Below are 22232 nucleotides of genomic sequence, written 5' to 3'. Positions count from 1 at the left end.
GGGAAAACTGACTCATGCTTTTGTTTTCAGCACTTTGTACTGAGGTCTTCAGTGTGACTGTTAGTCTGAGAATTGTTTGAAGGGTTGAGGGAAGTTTTGTTCTGTGCAAGAATGTGAAAAAAAAAAAAAAAAAAAAACACCCTGTACAATTCTTGGTTATTCATCTCCTCCTGGCTCAATGAGAGAAAGCAACCGAGGCCTGTTTTATTGTGTGGCTTCCTTCTTAGGATTTATGAGTCTCATTCTTGGGCAGGATCTCAAAATGAGTGCTGAGTACACTACCTTTGCTACAGCCACCGTTGGATAAGCCAGAGAGAGCTCACAGCTGCAGGGGAGATCTATTGCCACCATAACTCTTGGCTCATCCTGCAGCTTTCTTTTTGACTCTGACAGAAAAATTGAAATTATGAAACTTTGTATCCTGCACCACAGTCCCACATGAGATTCATGAATCTTCAGCTCCCTTCAGAAAACCTGATGCTTTGGTTACCACTGCCCACTGACAAATGACTGTCCATGACCCCATTGTTTCTGATTAGCAGAGGTGAACCTTACCTACCTGAATGTAAATAAATGCCAATAGGATTCTTGAAATTCTTCATCCTTAAAAATCCACAGCCCTTAATAGAACATGCACTGTAAATACTATCATATCATGAACTAAATCTTTATCATGTAGTTGGATGCATTTCCTAACCTAATTTTAATTGCTTCAAGAAACTGCTTAACATTGTAAATCAATCCCGAGGTCCGAGATGACATTTCTCTCACAAAATTAATTATTAATACCCTGATCATTTGCTTAAGACATTAATAGTTTTCATTGATCAGCACATCCTGTTTATCTAAAATGGCCTAATCACCATGCATGTCAGAAGAGTATCTGAACTGCCACATCAGCAGATCAGAAGAGTCCCTTTTGTCTTCACAATATATTAAGTCCAGCTTTATCAGAAACTAAGCTATTTAAGGGCACAAAAGAAAGGCAAGTTCTCTAATGATGTTTGTTCATTTTCTATTAGCTCCCTGGTGAACATACAGGCTTTGCAGTGATCACATGGTTTAAATTAACGCTAAGAGCCCATTATTAAATAGCTTGTGTTGGCCCATGTTTTCATGTAAGCCTGTGTTTGCTCACAGTGTTTTTCTTATAAGTGGGAGTAAGATGAGAAACTCCAGGTTATTTTCAGCTTAAAAATATTGGGGCTCCCATAGTGTGTACATATATCAATACATCACATTGTATACCATAAATATATACAATTATTATTTGTCAATTTAAAAATAATATAAATGTAATATATTTTTTACGTGAAAGCTAAAATAACACTGAGACCACAGTAATATCTGGCAATGTAGGGTGCTGTAGAGTTTTCAAAGAAGTTTCATTTACTTAACCAGGAGATTTCCCTTGAAACAAGATTTAGAGAGAGGCTAGGTGGAGTGGTCTACCTAGGACCACATAACGAGTTCCTGCCAGAGTTGTAAATAGAATGAGGTCTCCCAGTTCCCTAGATTTCTGGTGTATTTGATTAACTGATGAATAGGTAGCACCCTGTTCATCTTTCAGACCCCAAGGGAAGCTCACCTCCTTTATGAAGATTGCGAAACAAAAAGTTTCCTCCTTCCTTGGTAATGGGATGTCATATTGCAATTATATGAAATTCTCGGTAACAGCCCCTACTGCATAAAGAGACTCTAGAGGATAGAGATGGTGTCTTGTTCCTCTTGATGGGCCCAGTGCTTCACCTTGCGTCTGGCAAGCAGAAGATGCTTCATATATACATTCACACATGGCGGGCTGGCAGGATGGGTGGGAGAAGGGATGAGTGGATGAGAGGAACTACAGTTGAGAGTTCTGTTTTACTAACTTCATGTTGCAATCCTTCAGCACCAGAGGGAAATTTGGCTTTACTTGAGTCATACAGTGTTTATTTTTTTTTTCTCTTGAGACAGGGTCTCCCTCTGTTGCCCAGGCTGGAATGCAGTGGAGTGATTATGGCTCACTGCAGCCTCAAACTCCTGGGTTGAAGCAATCCTCCTGTCTTAGCCTCCTGAGTAGCAGGGACTATCGGCGTGCACCACCATGCTAGGCTGATTTTTAAAAATTTTCTGTAAAGGTGGGGGTCTCGCTATGTTGCCCAGGCTGCTCTTGAACTCCTGGCCTCAAGAGATCCTCCCATCTTGGCCTTCCAAAGTTCTGGGATTACAGGTGTGAACTACTGCACCTGGTCTTAAAAAGTATTTTAAACTAATTTTCAATACTTAAAACTTAGGAGATTTTCAAAATACAGTAATATTTTCAACTTTTCTTTGAAAAGTTGTAGATGCCCCTGTAACCCTGGATCTGTGTTCCACATTATCCATCTGCTTGAGCTGAGAGGCACCTGTTCCCTTAAGCAAGGACATTCCCCAGAATAACAGTGTCTGCCCACAGCTTCACTCAGTTACTTACTTTGTAGCTTTTGGTAAAGGTAATGAGTAGCCTCTCTTTACTGCAGAATTCTCCTAATTCAGTATTCTTGGCTAACAGAAGTATTAGTGTTCCTAATCATGTTCTGGATATATCCAAATGAACCTAGTAGGCAGCTACTGATAGCTGGTTGGATTTCTCTCATTAGGCACTGGAGCTGCATACATCTATGGCATGTTAGAAGTGAAACATGGGGCAAAGGGGAAAAAAAAGTTTGAATTAATGGGGTAGTCACAATTTTCCCACACGATATAACTCCGTTGGAAAAATTGGGAATTTCTACCTGAGGTCCACCAATGTTAAGCCTATCTTGTTCTGTGGCAGTTCTGTATTTGCTTTTTTTTAACTAATTGGAAAATACATAAGAACAGGGTCTGGACACAGAGGGACCTTGCAAAGCATAGTGCATTCCCCTGCCTTCAGGTTGGTTCATGCCTAATCAGAAACTGTTCTTGTCTTCACCCAGAAGCCACAGGAACACCTCAGCTCCAATCCCTGCCCAATTATTATTTGCAAGAAAACAATAGGAGGCTTATTTGCTTTATATTCATAATTTAACATGTCCCTTTCTTCCCCTCCAATGGTACCTTCCCAAAAGTGAGTTTTATTGATATTCAAGTAAAGATAAACTTGCAGAGACCACAAGGAGAAATATTCCCAAATCTCATTGTAATGTCTCTTCTTTCCCACAGATTAAAGGTTATACAAAACTTAAAAGAAGCAGCGATTCTATTCACTTGTTATTGGACTTGAAACTCCCTTTGACCTCGGAAACTGAAGATGAAGTTGCCATGGGAACTGCTGGTACTGCAATCATTCATGTTGTGCCTTGCAGGTAGAGTGTCATTTTAAAACTTTTTGATTTAGAAATGTCACTGTATTTCACACTAATTCAAAAGTGGGCCTTCACTTTAGATGGCAATGATAAAATCGCAAGAGTATATGCTACTATGGCTAGCATTTGCTGACTGTTGAATATACCTTCCTGATGGTCTTTTAGTGACTCTTTTCATGGTGTTGTATCCAGAGACAGACACCGATGTTTCACCTGTCTATCTGGTCCTTTTAGAGTCGTTTGAGCCATTATTTAGTTTGAAAGTTGTTATTTTTGCTTATCCCAGTGCCCAACCGCACAGCGATATTGGGCAATAAAACTGATAATATAGTCTGGAGTGTTGCCTACTTTCATTTCAGTGGATGGACGTTTATCTGGATAGCTCTTTCATTGTCTTTGTTGATATCACTCCATCTTCTGATAGTGAGTCTCTTTTTCATTTCAATGTACTACAGTTTAGTAGGAACTAGAAAGCAAAACACAGGAGGTTTTTACCATATACTCATGGCCAACTACTAGAAAAGGGATTTGAAAAGTTCAAACATGGCTGGGCGCGGTGGCTCACGCCATTAATCCCAGCACTTTGGGAGGCTGAGGTTGGTGGATCACCCGAGGTCAGAAGTTCAGACCAGCTTGAGCAACAGTTCGAGACCAGCCTGAGTAACATGGGGAAACCTCATCTCTACTAAAAATACAAAATTAGCCAGGTGCAGTGGTGCATGCCTGTAATCCCAGCTACTTGGGGAGCTGAGGCAGGAGAATTGCTTGAACCCAGACGGCGGAGGTTGCAGTGAGTTGAGATCGCGCCATTGCACTCCAGCCTGGGCAACAGAGTGAGGTTTGGTCTCAAAAAAATAAAAAAAGAAAACTTCACACATACTCTGCATTGCTTTCTCCATTTTCTGGAAGAGATGAGTCTAGCAGTTGACATACATAATTCAAGTGCTGATGCATTAGAAGTCCAGCATGCACCGGGAATTGGTTTGCAGCTTGGGCTGCTGTGTATCATTCCAGGCCCCTTTGAAAGGAGTCTAGTTGACTTGTTTTGTTATTCAGAGTGTCAAGTCCAAGAGGGATATCTGAATATATTTACATTTTTACAACATGAAGCAAAAATGACGTTTGGATCACCATTACTTTGATTTATGCATTCACTCAAATAACATTACTGAGTACCGTGTAACAAGCCAGCCCTGTACTGGGATCTGGGAATATAATCCTGATCAAAACAGACATGCTGCTGCTCTCTTAGAGCTCTATTAACTGAGTCCTGTAACTTCTGACAACTTGTTATAGTAGATTATTTGCAATTGCTATAAAATCAAAAATAATAATGGTAGTACTAATATGCATAGATCACTTATTCTATGCTAGGCACTATGCTAAGCCCTTGGTATCCTTTATCTAATTTCTTTCTTCCACGACCCTTAAGAAGTAAGCATTTATTATTTATTTTACTGTATTAACTATGAATATTAATATTATTACTGAAGCATCAAGAAGTTAAGAAACTTACACAAATTCACAAAGCCAGTAAGTGGTCGAGCTAAGATTTAAACTTAAGCCGACTATAGTCTTGCCTGTTCATAGTATATGGTCTTTTAGTTGTCTTGCGGATTTGGCAAGTTTATGATTGCAAATTTAGTTTTGAGATTTTTGTTTTCATTCTTCCTATGTTTTTCTAAATGTAGACCCTCATTTACTTATACATCTTTTAATAGTCTACCTTCATGTTTCAAACTTCTTGCCTTAGTTGAGTTCACAACATCTTCCCCACTGCATGACTGTGAACATCTTGGCATCCCTCTTAGTGATATTATTTATTTCCCCCATCTGGTCAGAACCTTCATCTTCCTCCCAGCAGTATGCCCAGGCTCTAATACCTCAGTTGTTTTTCTCTGGGACCTTGACCCTCCTAAGGGATTCGACTGATACTTTAGAGTTTTAACTTCTCTTAATGACTCTGGTATAAACGTACTCTTTAAGCCATAAAGCAGTGAATTGATTTCTCGTATTCGGCTACAGCAAAATGTTTATTTAACCCAATGTGCTAAGTAAATATCAAGATATGAAAGGGTTGAAAATCAAGGAAGCCACTACTCTCTTTTGTAGTGTTTTGAAAAACTTGGGGGAATTCTCACCTAAGGTGTGTGTGTAACTATATCTTTTTTATTCACTTAGCTTTTTATAGAGAATCAGTGTATTGATTGTGAGACTTTTTTGTGACCTGTTTTACATGGCATCAATATTCCCTTACCATATGCCTTCTTCAGTGTAGGTAAAGTCAAGCTTTAATTAATGTTTTTGTTTTCTTGCTATTTGTCTTGATTTCATTAATTTACATAGCACTCCACTCTCTGAATTTTGATTTTTTAAACTGCTTTAGGCCAGGCATGGTGGCTCATGCCTGTAACCCCAGCAGTTTGGGAGGCCGAGGTGGGTGGATAACCTGAGGTCAGGAGTTACAGACCAGCCTGACCAACATGAAGAAACCGTGTCTCTACTAAAAATATAAAATTAGCCGGGCATGGTGGTTCATGCCTGTAATCCCAGCTACTTGGAGGCTAAGGCAGGAGAATCGCCTGAACCAGGGAGGCGGAGGTTTCAGTGAGCCGAGATCACACCACTGCACTCCAGCCTGGGCAACAAGAGTGAAACTCCATCTCACCAAAAACAAAAAACAAAAACAACACAAAACAAAAAACTGCTCATTCTTTTCCTTTTGTATATGATCCATAACTTTTCTATACATCTTTAGTCTGAGGTTTCTTGGTGAGTTTTTGGCAAGGAGTATATTTACACCTGTTATGTTTACCATAATTAGTGAATCTCACGTATGCCTTTTCCTGATCTTTTTTTCCCCAAGTAAGACAGGACCCAAATATACAAGCAGGCTAATCCTGCAAGGGATGCATCTGATAAGATCTGTTAATTATTTGAGGGCATTTATTAGTACTTTATGGTACAATGGGAATGTTCTTTTTTGCCAAATAACTCAGTGTCTGGCAATGATTTTCTAATAAAACAAAACTATTGATGCCAATAATCTAAAAATTCAGTCACTATGAAAATTGGCTTCATTATTCTTCTTCTTAACCAATTTAAACTCAAGATCATAAAACCCTGCTACCCAAAAAAGCAAGGAAGCTAACAAATGAGTAAAATGCTCTTATAGAAGTAAAAGTGTACAGTGCAACAGGGAATGCTAGTGACTGTGGAAAACTAGAAAACAACATGCCCCACTAAAATATTATCTGTGCCCGGCTCTAATCCTTTGTGACAGGTCTCCCAGTTTTTTGTTTTTAATCTATAATCTCCTAATTCTCTAGGATTTCCATAAGGTTAATGAATAAAATTTAAATTGGTTTTAAAAGTAAAAATAAAGAGTCTGTATAAAGCAAACCAAAATGGTCTGCAGGCTAGATGCAGTTCCTAGTCCACCACTTTGTGACACTTTATTTCAAATGTTTGCTTTACAATAAGCTATTGTATATTTTAAAATAGGTAGAAGAGAAGAATTCTAATATTTCTACCATAAAGAAAAAGAAATATTTAAGGTGTTGGGTTATCCCAATTATACTGATTTGATCTTTTCAAATTATATGAATATGTTAAATTATCATATGTATCACCAAAATATGTACGTCTGTTATATAAAAATAAAAAGTAATTTAAAAAATAAGACCAGGCACAGTGGCTCACGCCTGTAATCTCAGCACTTTGGGAGGCCAAAGTAGGTGGACCACTTGAGGCCAGGAGTTCAAGACCAGTGTGGCCAACATGATGAAACCCCGTCTCTAATAAAACACAAAAATTAGCTGGGCATGGTGGTACACCTCTGTAATCGCAGCTACTCGGGAGGCTGAGGCATGAGAATCGCTTGAACCCGGGAGGCAGAGGTTACAGTGAGCTGAGATTGTGCCACTGCACTCCAGTCTGGGTGACAGAGCCAGACTCTGTCTCAAAAAAATAAAAATAAATAAATAAATAAATACATACATACATACATACATACATACATAAATAAAATGATACTGCATACACTTAGGCCTTAGGGCTTTTATACTAACTTTCTTTTGTCAAGAATGCTCTTGCTTTAAATGTCCCCAGGACTCACCCTCTAACCTTCTTTAAATCTGTGCTCAAATGTCACCTAATTGGTTAGGCTTTTCCTGAACACAGTAAATACATTAAAATAGCAATATTTATTTTGACCAACATCTTCTATGCTTTTATTGCTTGATTTTTCTTCAGAGCTCTCATCAATATCTGAATAATGATATATTTTGCTTTCTTCTTCTTTTTTTTTTTTTTTTTTTTTTGGTGAGATGGAGTCTTGCTCTGCCACCCAGCCTGGAGTGCAGGGGCGTGATCTCGGCTCACTGCAATTTCCATCTCCTGGGTTCATACCATTCTCCTGCATCAGCCTCCCAAGTAGCTGGGACTACAGGCACGTGCCACCATGCCCGGCTAATTTTTTTGTATTTTTAGTAGAGACGGGGTTTCACCATGTTAGCCAGGATGGTCTCGATCTCCTGACCTTGTGATCTGCCCACCTCGACCTCCCAGAGTGCTGGGATTACAGGCATGAGCCACCGCGCCCAGCCGCTTTCTTCTTTTTATACAAGATATCTTTCCCTACTAGACTGTAAGGTTTATTTGGATAGATATTTCTGTCCTTTTAGTTCACTGCTATATTCCCAGCATCTGGGAAATGCCTGGCACATAGTGCAATTCAATAAATATCAAATGAATTCATGCTACAACCTGGCTGGTAATGAGCGAAAGAAACTAGACCTCCAATTTCAAGCTGTACTATAGACCCTGGGTGCTTTGTAGTCACCTTGATGCTAACTCTATGGACTAGCCATCCTATGATGCTAATCCATACACATTTTTAAAAATTAGATGTAAATATCTAAAGTATTAAAATTGGTTTGTGTGCCTTGAAGTCTATATCTTGGTGCAACACTGCCTCTCCCATTTTTTTTTTATTACTGTTTTTTTTTTTTTTTTTTTTTTTTTTTGAGATGGAGTCTTGCTCTGTCTTCCAGGCTGGAGTGCAGTGGCGTGATCTTGGCTCACTGCAACCTCTACCTCCCAGGTTCAAGCTATTCTACTGCCTCAGTCTCCTGAGGAGCTGGGATTACAGGTGCCCACCACCACACCCAGCTAATTTTTGTATTTCTAGTAGAGATGGGGTTTTGCCATGTGGGCCAGGCTGATCTCAAACCTTGACCTCAAATGATCCACCTGTCTTGCCCTCCAAAAGTGCTGAGATTATAGGCATGAGCCACCACACTGGGTCACGCCTCGCCCATTAACTGGGGTAGAACTGTTCCCCTTTTGTATTTTTCTGCCTCAAGTCTTTATCTGAGTCACATGCAAGGAAAACTATGCGGAAGTTAACCCTGTCCTTAGGGGCAGCCCTCAGCTAAGGGGGCATGAGAATCAGTAGATAAATGCCTCTGTCTCCTGTCCTTTGGGAAGTCAATTCTTAGGCACATTTAACATAATTTCTTAGAGGTTCACGGTTGGATTGAGTCTCAGTTTCCCACAATAGCTCCTTCTACTTTTTTCTTCCTTACTTCTGCTTCTTGATATCACCTCCTAAATAAACTAAACTGCTTGGAAGTCCTGCTCTTAGCCTCTACTTTTAGGGGAGTCCAAACCAGCTAATAGCAGAGAGGCAGCTTAGTTTTGGTCATGTCAGTAATTAGAAAAAAACCAGGTGGGAAAAAACAGCTTTAACAGAGATGACTGGAGAGTTGACTGTGTATGTATTAATAGATCTATATATGTATGTGTATGCATGTATTTGCATAATACATGCTCACAAACCACTGTGTCGTTATATCTATAAATATTATGTGGGTCCTGCAATTAGGGAGTTTTACTTTTTTTAGTATTTGCTTGTTTTATTATTAACCAGATGTTGAGCAAGTCATTTTACCTAAGATTCAGCTTATACTTCTGTACAATGAAGGAGTTGAACAGATGGTTTTAGAGTCCTGTTCAATTCCAATAATTTACAATTCTATCTGTACACATAGTTTGAGAGGAAGATATGTATGCCAATAGGGTTAGAGCTCAGCCTGGAGTTCTATTCAACTAATATGAAATTTCACATAGGTCATATGCTTTACCATGTGCTATCGATTCTGTTCACACTGGCAGCATTTGAAAGAAAGAAGAAAATGGCTGCTCCATATGTTTATGTGCAGCAAGAGGCGTGAAGACATTTAAAAACTCTCTGTGAATGAGCGCAAAAATTTATGCTTGATACATTCTCAGTTGATCTAGGTTTTAAGGAGGCTAAATTTATTCCCATCTCTGTGGTACAGTTTACCAACTTCAGCAATTAATCTCTTTTTGAGAAAGTGCATCCTCTCCAAATGCAAGCATTTGTTGATTTGCTCACAAAATCTATGTCGTTATATCTGCATCTGGGGGCATGTGGTGGAGAAAGTTCTTGTATAATTCACAGGAGACATATTCTGAGATGGGTGAGTGTTCACAAAAAAGTAGAGCAAGGAAGACCCTTGGATTTAATGGTCAATCACAGGATATAGCTTGAATCTATGATAGAAAAAAATATATACAAACCTGCAATCAGAACACATACAAAGAATGCTCATTGGTCTTCAGAAGGCTTTTGAGGCTCAGGAAGTCTCATCACTAAGCCTGAAGTAGGCTGTCGAAAGTTTGGGCTTATTCTAAGTCTGAGAGCACAAATACACAAAAGAGGAATTCCCAGTATTTGTTAATGTTGATGATAGGACCCAATGAGCACCATTTTTCTACCTACTCAGAATATTTCATTAAAGCACACGACCAACCCTCAAGCATCCTCCCTTTTATCCCCACCAGGATGGAGAGCACACAGAAGTTCATTTCAAGGCTTGACCTCACTGCACAGCAAGGTATAATATTTCAATTCCCAAGATTCTCACATTTTCCCCTGGAATAAACAGAGACACAGGCAACAGTCAAATAATTCACACTTCTACCCATGTATTCAACCTAGTACTACCCTATTCTTGCAAAAGTAACAAATATTCAATTAAGACCAATAGAGAGCTGAGTGTTCGTTTTCATTTAGTTACTGCAAAGCATAGTCCTATATTTTATTGTGTCTGTTTGTAAGAAAATGACTTCCCAGTGTATTTACAATCATGCTGACCAAAGCCAAAGCATGGATTTCCTGTTTGCTCTGTGCTCTCTCATAACTATGGCCATAAAATGAAGCCCACGTGGTAGAAAGACTTAGTCAAGAAGACAGCTAATAACTAGATTAAAAAGCAGTGACTCCATTGATGGAAGTTAAGGAAAAAAATCAGGGAAGTATACCCAGAAAATAAAAAATAGCAAATGCAAAACCTCTTTTCAACATAAATTTAAGTATTTCAATCCATTTCACAGTGGGAAAATGTTAATCAGTAATGAAGATGTTGAGGTAAATAGAGGAACTGACATCGATTTTATATCCCCATAGGCATGGACGTACAGTAGCAAGCATACAACCCAAAAGTTATTAGAAATATTCAGTTTAAGACCTCTTCTGAAGCAAAATTGTTAATGAGTCCATTAGATATGCTCAGCCATGCTGGATGTCTTAACTATAAATAAAACTCCCTTACTGATAGAGTCTAGGACATACTGTATCTAGAAAAAAAATGGAAGAACTCTTTTGAATGAAACAATTTAGGAAGACAGGAAAAAAACAGACAAGTGAAAATCCAATTATGTATACCTAATGTCAACCTGTGTGATCATTCTCTGTTTAAATGTGGGATCAGTGATGCTGCCTCAAAGCTTGAGGATGACGGGAGCAGGAACAGTCTGGCAGTTGGTATCTTGCCAAAAACACCAGCTGGAGACACTGCAGAGCTGAAAGTCGAGAATATGGACTCCAAAATTACATAGATAGGTCTGCCACTTATGAGTTGTGTGATAAAGGTACGTCATCCCCCTAGGTCATGGGTTTCTTTTTTTTGTCTGTAAAACAGGCAAAATAACTGTATTTACTTCTTTAGTCTATCTGTAAGGATTGAGAACATGCATATATTCTTTGCACTTGGTGCAGCATCTGATACTTAGCAAACCCACTGATTAATGAGCTATTATTCATTGAGTAATTTAACATGTTGGAGGTTCCATATGTGGGAACTATGTTTAACTTAGAACTAAGCTATTTAATATATATGTTAAATGTTAAATGTATGTTAATGTATATGTTAAATGTTTAATAGCTTAGTTCAAAGGTAAACATAGTTCCTGTTGTGGCAATGATAATGATTCTGGTGACAATGATGTTGGTGATGATGTTGCCATATTAGTTTCTTAGAACATTAGTTTCTGGCCATTCTTCAGTGGTCGAAGGTTGTAGAACAGGGTTTACAGCACATCTGGACCTTATCTATACATTGGTGTTACAATAATAAATACCTATGAAGAACAAATACCTAAATTGGTTAAGCTTGTATGTGTATATGTGTGTGTGTGTGTGTGTGTATGTACATACATGTGTATGTACATGTAGTTGTGGGTAGAGCACTCAGGAAGGTCTGTCTTAGTACAGGACTAAGTAACAGTTGTTATTGATATCAGTTAATATCAGGACTAAGTATCAGTTGCTGTTAATATCATCATTAGCAGCAGCAGCAGCAGCAACAGCAGCAAACCAGTGGTGTTGGTGACAGCCAGAACATTTAGGGTCTGCCTCCTGGCAGCAAGGCAGCTGGGACAAGTGCCAATTAGAGACATCCATCTGGGGGCCTGGCAGTGGGAGAGAGCTGAGGAGGTGTCTATAATGGTACTTCCAGAAATGTATCAAGTTGTAAGAGGATAGGGTTCCAAACAGAGTAGGATCCAGTGGTTCAAAATGATGACTTTTTAAATGCATTTTACAACAACAACTAACATAAAGAAAATAGCACACAAAAGCCCTTAATGTTACTGTACTGGAATATGCTGCAGCACAGACTCCATTTTCTACCATAATCTTCCATTCCTTTCCACACGCGAACTCCCCTTGCTGATTTTAATCAGATATTTCACCTGAATGAAGAAACTTTATTGGATGATGTAGCCCCACTTAATAATGACCTTAATTCATTCAGTCCTTGTGAGTCTATAAGGTATTTGCTGAACACTCTATTTAAGAAGGCTGTTAGGAATTAGAGACAACTGCAATAATAATAGTAAGAGTAAAAAGTTATTGGGCATTTATATGCCAGATACAGCACCTCAGTTTTGTATGCACTATCACCCTTAAACTCAAAGCAACCCTCTGGGAGAGGTATTATCCTAAGTTCATAGATGAGGGGTTACATGACCTACTAACAAAACCAGAGTTTGTAGGAGTCCAAGGCAGCATTTAAATTTAGATCTGCCCAGGTCCAAAGCCTGGGCTTTTAATTGTCATGCTATGACGATAACTATTGAAATTGAGTACCTGTCTTCATAAAACTTACTTACCATCTTGTAAAATACTCTGAAACAATGGTTACCAAAATTTAGTTCATGAACCAGCAGCATCATTGTCACCTGGCAACTTATTAGAAATGAGGATTTTTGGGCTCAGGCTCAGACTTACAGAATTAGAATCTCTGCAAGTGGGTTGTCCTTGTTTTAACAAGCCCTCCAAGGGTTGTGTTTCTCCATCTTACCAGCCTGGGTTTCTACTCCAAGAAGACAAGGAAAGAGGGGAATTATTTCTCAGCTAACGTTATATATTAAGGACCCTGAGGTCAGACCAGAATCCATTTAGAATCCACTGGTCTGACCTCAGAGACTTTAATGTATAAGGGGATTCTGATGCTCAAGAAAGGTTGAGAGCCACATTAAGCACTCTTGAAAGACAAGGCAGAAATTATCAGTATCCCAATTTTACATATGAGAATCTGAGAGCAGACTAAACGTGCTCAAGGTTATATGGCTGACATAAACAGCAAAGCTGGACTCTAGATGTATTAGTCATGGTTGACTCAAAGAACAAGGTAAATACTGTTTTAACATATCCCCTTTAAGACTAACCTTCATAGAGGAGAGAATGTCAGAGTTTTGTATTTAGAAAAAACAGTGAAGACCAAAGTTTTTTTCTCTTGTAAAGTTTGTTCCAGAGAACCTGCAAATTGCATTGACCAAAACAGAAGTAATTTGTACACAAATGTTCGTAACAGGATTATTCATAATAGCCAAAAAGTGGGAAGAATCCAAATGTCTATCAATTGATAAATAAGTAAAAAATGTGGTAGTCCCATACAGTGGAATATTATTCAGCCATAAAAAGAAAGGAAGTACTGATACTGCAACATGGACAAACTTTGAAGATACCATGCTAAGCGAATGAAGCCAGAGACAAAGGCCACATATTGTATGATTCCATTTATGGACTATCCAGAATAGACAAAGCCATAGGGACAGAAAGTAGAATAGTATTTTCCCAGAGCAAGGATTGAAGGAGGATAAGGAACAACTGCTGTTGGATATGTGATTTCTTTTTAGGCTGATGAAAATATTCTGGCATTAGAAAGTGGTGGTGGTCACTCAACCTTGTGAGTATGCTAAAAATCACTTAACTGTACATTTTAAAAGGCTGAATTGTATGATGTGTGAATTATATCTCCATAAAAACAATTAAATATTCTGAGGAGAAAAAAAGTACTACTGTCTCCTGAGAGACACTGTCTGCTGTCAGGAAGTTAGAGTTGCTCAGAGCCAAATTTCCTGATACATGATAAACAGAATTACATAATTATAGTCCTATCCCAGTTCTCTTATTTTACAGACAAGTACACTGATTTGTCCAAAGTCCCACAGATAATGAGTGGCATAATCAGATTCCAAGTTTCCCAAACTGTCATCCCAATCTGTCTTCCACTCCTCTGTTAGGGAGCTTCCCAGTTGTGTGTTTTATAGTCATGGAAGGTGGCTGGGATGGGGCGGGGGGAGGTCAGTCACTGGTCTCTTAGCACCACCCTGCCCTGCAACAATGTGCAACTTCTTTAATTAGAGAAAAGGAATAAAGCACAAACCTTCCTTAGAGAGTGAACTCTCTCATGTTAATTCACCTGAGGTGTGATGTTGGATTCCACCCCAAGAGCAGGGAGACTTAAGACTTCTGGAGGGAGAAGGAGGGCAGCCTCTGTGGTGTGAGAGTGATCTTGAAGATGCAGGATAGGCAGTCACTTCACCTATTTTCAATTTTGTCCTAGATTGGCATCCCTAGGAAGCAGGATATCTTTTCATTTCCTGCCAAATCTCCTGGTGGCCAAAATTAAAAATCCATGTTGAGTCTGTAATTAAACTTCCCCCTACCTGAGGGTTATGTCCCAGACCAATGCTTTAAAAAGAGTTCTGATACAACAACAACAAGAACAACAACAAAAAGCAGTTTAATGGAGAAAGACTATCTGAAGAAAGAATGATGTCAAATAGATTTAAAACGTATGAATGCAGCAATATATATGTTGCTTGGGCTGCTTAAGTAAAAAGAGACAAAAATCAATCTAAACTCCCCAGTTTCAACTATATTGTTTCCACATGCATGACATCTATACCAGAAAAAAATGAACACAACTGGAAATGCATTCCTCTTGGAGTGGAAACAAATGTCAAAACAAACAACTCGGGATAAACTTGAGCTAGCGAAGAAAGCTTTGCTCTGCTCTTTTCTAAGGAGCTTTGAAGATCTGGCCATGGTTGACGGAACAACTCATTGCAGCAAATACGTTACTTCAACAGGGAGCATTTCACAGATTGTCAAAGTTGTGTTCTCATCTCATCCAGCCTATCTTGGGGGAGGATGAGAAAACCGAAGAGCAAAAAGATTAATTCATTTGCCCAAGTTCACATGGCTAACTGCTTTCAGATACTGGGAATGTTTGATTTACTTGAATCAAAATAGTAAGAATGTCTTCCTGAATTGTACTTGATAATGCTTTTCTAGTTACATTATAACATGTCTAAGCTCTATATAAATGAAAATGAATTTTATTAAGAGTGTTTTAGTATTTTATTGGCTCTGTCAAAAGATTTCACATAGTGGTTTTGGGGAACTTGATGAATGCCCTTGCAGTTTTGGATACAGTGGCAAATAATATTGGTAGAAGATAAGACTTTTTAAACTCTAGAACTTATAATTCCTTAGAAAATATTTACACATTGTTTATTAATTCATTTATGAATAAAATAACTGTTCATTCATTTAATAATTTGTTAAACACCTATGATATTATTGGGTACTGACAGATGTTGGGTGTACCGAGATATCTGTGATTTAGTCTGTGAACTTAAGGAGTTTATAATCTTGTGGGCTGACACAATTTGTTTCAAACTCTGTTCTGCCAGATTTAAGTGAGAAATCCAGGCAAAATACAATGTTTCTGTCAATGAACCATATTGTTACAATATCAGAAGCTGCTGCCTTGGTACAGCCCACAGTGGATAAGATCATGGTCCTGGGACTGAGAAAAATCTGGGTTCAAAACCTACCTCTAATTATAGTTGCTAAGTGTATGAGCTTGAGGAAATTGCTTAATTCTCTGAGAAAACATTTAAAATAGCCCAGTAACTGCCCTATAGTCAGCACTTAATAATGATGTCTATTGTAGTCATTTATTAATAGCAAAAGGGCATGGCCTCCTCTCCTTATCACTGAGCTCCAGTGCAAGTAAAACACTTCCATCTACTTTACCTTCAATGGGTCCTAAATTACATAATAGGAATAAAGAAAAAAGGAAAATTGTGGGAGTAGGAGGGAAAGAGAGAATGCCACAAGCTGCATGCCTTCTGGCCTTTCTGTCATTTTCCAGGTATCTATTCTTCCAAATAGGAGGGTCAAAAGTGATGGTGTTTAGCTTTGTTGTAAAGTTGACTAAGAATGGAATAGGTCTGCTGGGCGCAGTGGCTCATGCCTGTAATTCCAGCACTTTGTGAGGCTGAGGCGGGCAGATCACCTGAGGTCAGGAGATTGAGAACAGCCTGAGCAACATGGCGAAACCCCATCTGTACTAAAAATACAAAAATTAGCCAGGCATGATGGCAGGTGCTTGTAGTCCCAGCTCCTCAGGAGGCTGAGAATCACTTGAATTCAGGAGGTGGAGGTTGCAGTGAGCTGAGATCGTGCCACTGAACTCCAGCCTGGATGACAAAAGCAAAACTTCGTCTCAAAAAAAAAAAAAAAAGGGAACAGGTCACAGTTTCTCTCGCTATCAAATAATCATTTGCATTTAAGAGGAAGAAGGAAGAAAACAAGATTGATGCCTATTTTGTTTAATTATATTAGTCTTAGGGTAAAACTGTATCTTGTTCTCTACAGTGGTAGGTAGGTAGCTAGATAGGAAGTAGGTAGGTAGGTAGGTAGGTAGGTACGTTGGTAGATAGATAGATAGATAGATAGATAGATAGATAGAAAGAAAAAAATGTATATAAGCACTTTTTTCTGTATTTTTACCAAGTCTGTTGGGCAATCTGTTGATATTTGAACTACATAATTTTAGAAATAGAGGAAAATACTACATCACTCACCTAATATTTTGTCATTAACTACAAATAATTATTATTTTACCTCATGTTTTTACATCAAAACATGACTTAAAAGTCCTAGGCAAATTTTTCACTACTGATGATGGTAATGATTAAAAAGTCAGGAAACAACAGGTGCTGGAGAGGATGTGGAGAAATAGGAACACTTTTACACTGTTGGTGGGACTGTAAACTAGTTCAACCATTGTGGAAGTCAGTGTGGCGATTCCTCAGGGATCTAGAACTAGAAATACCATTTGACCCAGCCATCCCATTACTGGGTATATACCCAAAGGACTATAAATCATGCTGCTATAAAGACACATGCACACGTATGTTTATTGCGGCACTATTCACAATAGCGAAGACTTGGAACCAACCCAAATGTCCATCAGTGGTAGACTGGATTAAGAAAACGTGGCACATATACACCATGGAATACTATGCAGCCATAAAAAATGATGTGTTCATATCTTTTGTAGGGACATGGATGAAGCTGGAAACCATCATTCTCAGCAAACTATCGCAAGGACAAAAAACCAAACACTGCATGTTCTCACTCATAGGTGGGAGTTGAACAATGAGAACACATGGACACAGGAAGGGGAACATCACACTCCGGGGACTGTTGTGGGGTGGGGGGAGGGGGGAGGGACAGCATTAGGAGATACACCTAATGTTAAATGATGAGTTAATGGGTGCAGCACACCAACATGGCACATGTATACATATGTAACAAACCTGCACGTTGTGCACATGTACCCTAAAACTTAAAGTATAATAAAAAAAAAAAAAGAAAAGTAACCCAATACACAGGGGAAAAAAAAAGCTAATGAGGCTAGGCTCAGTGTTTCTAGGAATGATGTAACTAGAACTATGTGACTTTTATCATATATTTCATCAATAAAGATAATAAATGCTTAAAAAAAAACAATAATTACCATCCTCCTTCCTCTCTGTTAAATGCTTCAAATACATTATATAATTTATACTGGGCTCAGAGTAGCTCTAATATGGCTAATATTGGTACCTCTGTACCTCTGTATTATAGATGGGGCAACTAAATTGGGTTAAGTAAGTGGCTGAAGGGCACACAAGCATGGCCTCCCCAGAACCAGATACTTCCCACCTACTTTGTCCTAGTCAGCCTTAGCTTCAGACCCTACCGTGTTCCTTCCAGTGCAACATTCTCCATTTTTGTTGTTGTTGTTTTGTTTGTTTGTTTTTGAGATGGAGTCTTGCTCTTATTGCCCAGGCTGGAGTGCAATGGCACAATATTGGCTCACTGCAACCTCTGCCTCCCAGGTTCAAGCAATTCTCCTGCCTCAGCCTCCAGAGGAGCTGGGATTACAGGCACCCACCACCACACCTGGCTAGTTTTTGTATTGTTAGTAGAGATGGGATTTCACCATGTTGGCCAGGCTTGTCTTGAACCCCTGACCTCTTGATTTGCCTGCCTCAGCCTCCCAAAGTGCTGGGATTACAGGCGTGAGCCACCGCCTGCACCCCTCCACCAACACTCTTCTTTTTATAGTCTCTGTGCAGAAACTCAAACCATTTGTCCCCTGTCCCAGTGCCTCTTCAGTCTAGTCCTTCAATAGCTTCCTCCTCAGTTACTGATTTGCTACATGACTGTGGAGACAACCAGATTAAACTGTGTAGATGTCATTTCCCATTGCTTTATTTCTGTAACTGCAACCACAGTATAGTGATTTCTGCTTTCCCTCCAAGAAGACAACTGTCCTCCAACACCCAACGTTTTATCTCTGAATTGTTACCTTATTTACTCTGCAGCCCCTACAGGAGCAGTCATTACGTCTCCCCCTGACTTACTCTGGTACGTTCTTTCTCCCTTCCTCCTTCCCTCCTTTGATTTCTCAGTCTAATTATATCTTAGCTTAGAATATAAACTTATAGCTAATGAAATTTTCTTCAAACATGCCTTCAAACCCCAGCTGTTCATTTCCCTCTGAGTTAAAGTGAGTAAAGTTTTGATTATGTTTGTTTAAAATTCAGTAGGCTAATATATCCATATATTGAATGTATTCCATGTACATTATCTTCTGTACTTCGTTAAAGGCAAATGTGAAATTCTCTAACAACGTATTTCCTAGAAAAAAAATATGACACACCACTCTCAGGGGAATTATGATAATTCAAAGAACAAACCAAACCAAATTAAATTCACATCTTTTCTGAGCAAAAGAGTACATAATAAAAATGCAGAAGTATTGTTTGTTAGGGTCAACAGGTTTTGTTAGAACCTGATGTGATATTCTCTATAGAATTTTGTTGGGAAGTTATGAGGTACTGGTAAGACAGGCAAATATTATTTGCAGACAAATGATCCTTGCAAAATAAAAATTTTCAAGGGGAAATAAATTCTCCCTTATCCTCTTTAGTTCTTCAGCAGGGTTCTTGGACAACCTCTTTGGGAATGCTCTTCTCTCATTTACATGAAAACTTTAGTTTTAATGTGATACTTATCTAACTAGATATAACCAGACTTGAAGGTGATTCTCTAGATTTCTTATACCTCCCTTATGATTTCAGCTATGTGCTCGATTCAGTTGAATTTAAGAAGATTATCAATTGCATTTCATAATTGTTTATGGATTTCATATTATTTTAACTTGCTCTCCAGTTCAGTAAATAAATTTAAGAGGAAATCAATATTATGAATTTTTTTTCAGTTATTAGAAATTACTTTTGAGTTTTAGTCTTTTTCTTTCTTTCTTTTTTTTTTGCTATAATTGTAATAGAAACCCAAGGAGTCTAGAACCGTACTTGCTACCTTCTGGTTTTGTGACTTTGATCAAATCACTCTGCCTCTCAGGATTTCAGACTCTGCACAAGTAAATAATGAGATGGAGCAGAAGTGAGCTTTCTAGGTCAGCATTTCCAAAAATTTTATCATCTATTTTTGTCCAGTCTCTACACTCCCTGCATTATTATTCACTTTAATTTTTTATTAACTATGTTTTTTTTTTTTTTTTTTACTTGAAGGAACTTTATCACAGCAGTATCACTTGTTATAAGTAAAAAGTAGCCATAAAAATAAAGACAACAGAAACAAATGTATTAAAGTCTGGCGTGTTCTCAGAAGACTCTGTTCCTGAGCCTTGATAGTTCACCACAAATGTAAGACTGTCAAGTGTCAGAGAGGTTTTAAAGACATGCTGGCACCAAGTGAGAGTTTATTTTTAGTTTAATCAGAAGAACTCAAAGAGAATTAAGTGAAAGAGGAGTGACTTATTCTTAAGTGAGTTAGGTTTTGTTTGTTTGTTTGTTTTTTGAGACAGAGCCTTGCACTATTGTCTGGGCTGGAGTGCAGTGGTGTGATCTCGGCTCACTGCAACCTCTGCCTCCCAGGTTCAAGCGATTCTCCTGCCTCAGCCTCCAAGTAGCTGGGATTATAGGCTCTCACCACCATGCCCTACTAATTTTTTGTACTTTTAGTAGAGACGGGGTTTCACTGTGTTGGCCAGGCTGGTCTTGAATGTTTGACCTCGTGATCCACTTGCCTCGGCCTCCCAAAGTGCTAGGATTACAGGCGTGAGCCACCACGCCTGGCCATGAGTTAGTATTTTTTAATGCCTGATCTCTGTACAATCTAAAAATTATCTCCCATGCCAGTGTTGTGCATCTTGCATTTTTGGAAATGCTAATGTAAAGAGGAAGCATCTTCCAGCTCTAAAAAAAAATAAAAAAATAAAAAAAAGTGGATGCTGTAATGCCCCAATGTAATAATAATATATTCTGGCAACAGTGATCCAGATGAATCATATTTTTGTGTTTGATCAGTTTTTCTTTCTACATTTTTCATATATGTAAATATTTGTTGTGTATTTTAATTCATGTACTAGATAAAAGTTGATGTAAATCGGTTTGGGGCTAAGATGTAATAATACTGTTGCCTTTATGGTTTAATTGAATGATGTTGAAAAGCTTTCTAAGTAGTAAAACTATAGCTCATTTTATTCCTTAACTCTCCCCATCCATAATAGCATGCAGTGAGTGACATAAAGGGGCCAGATTAACCCCTGAACTGCAGCCCTAGAACAGCAATGGCCTGGCATGTAAAGTTATTGTGACTGGAGATCCTTTAATCACCATAGTATTTCGACAGAGTGCTGAGTAGTTGCGGCATTAGTAGTAGGAGATTTGACACAGAAACCATTCTTAAAATCTTAGGGAGCCCAGTTGGCTCTTAAAAACACAACTTGGAATTCCTTTAGTTTCAGTGCCTTATTTTTACCTTTCTTTGAAGTGCCATTTTGTTCACTGATCTGTTAAAGTGCAATCTTGTTTCTGTTTTTAGCCATCCATTGCTATTACCGTAATAAGCCCAGTGTTTCAAACATGTGTGTCTTAGATTGTAATTCTTCCTTACTCAAGACTACTCAAGCCATTCCTTCCCTCCCACAAAGATGATATCTGAATTGTGCAGGCATTGGAAGAATACAAGTGTCATTCTCAACTTTTTTTTTCACCTCCATAAAATAAAAACAAACATTTATGATCTCATGCAAACTTTTTGGGTCAGGAATTTGGGAGCAGCTTAGCTGGGTGGTTCTGATTCAGGAAATTATAGTCCAATATCAGCTGGGGCTGCAGTTGCTGAAGGTTTGACTGCGGCTAGAGCACCCACTTTCAGGTTGGCTCAGTCATATACGTGACTGGCAGGCTCAGGCCTGGTGTTGACGGGAGGCCTCTCTTCTTTTCTGCGTGGAGCTCCCTATGGCTGCTTGAGTGTCCTCGTGACATGGCCTGTGGTTTACCTCAGCAGATGATGCAGAGAGAAAGCAAGAGGAAGCCACAGTGGCTTGTTGCAGAAGTCACAGTTGTCAGTTCCATAATATTCAATTTATTATAAGCAAGTCATTATTTTCTGCCCTACACTCAAGGGAAGTGAAATAAGTTCCATCTTTTAGAAGGGGGAATGTTAAAGAATATTTGGACATGATTTCAAACCACCACAATCTGTTCCTCTCCTCTGCTTTCATACTGGGACAAACTGTCGTCAGTTCTTACCTACACAACATAATATGATTCTGGCTGGTCTTCCCTCGTCTTCACTGCTCTTCCACTCTTGTGCATTTCTAATCCATTCTCCATGGAGAATCCCAAGTGCTCATTTGAAAACACAAATCTATTATATCACCTTTCTTCTTTTTTTGTTTTGTTTTGAGACAGGGTCTCGCTCTGTCGCCAGGCTGGAGTGCAGTGGCACAGTCTTGGCTGACTATAACCTACGCCTCCTGGGTTCAAGCAATTCTCATGCCTCAGCCTCCCCAGTAGCTGGGATTACAGACACATGCCATCACGTCCAGCTAATTTTTGTATTTTTTGTAGAGACGGGGTTTCACCATGTTGGCCAGGCTGGTCTCAAAC

General features: G+C 38.8%; 1 protein-coding gene across 7 annotated transcripts in view; it reads left to right on the top strand.

The window, feature by feature from the left end:
- The window catches only part of CNTN4 (contactin 4), a 995624-nt gene that overhangs the window by 480055 nt on the left and 493337 nt on the right, over positions 1–22232 (top strand). For all 7 annotated transcript variants that reach the window (XM_030801544.1, XM_030801547.1, XM_030801549.1 and 4 more), the window contains one exon: positions 3166–3308. In XM_030801544.1, coding sequence (XP_030657404.1) covers positions 3254–3308 — 55 coding nt within the window. In that variant the 5' untranslated portion in view covers positions 3166–3253. The remainder of the gene's footprint in view (positions 1–3165; positions 3309–22232) is intronic.

The sequence above is a fragment of the Nomascus leucogenys genome, chromosome 21, assembly GCF_006542625.1.
Source record: "Nomascus leucogenys isolate Asia chromosome 21, Asia_NLE_v1, whole genome shotgun sequence".
NCBI classification, from domain to species: Eukaryota; Metazoa; Chordata; class Mammalia; order Primates; family Hylobatidae; genus Nomascus; species Nomascus leucogenys.
This window is presented reverse-complemented; position numbering and strand designations above follow the sequence as displayed.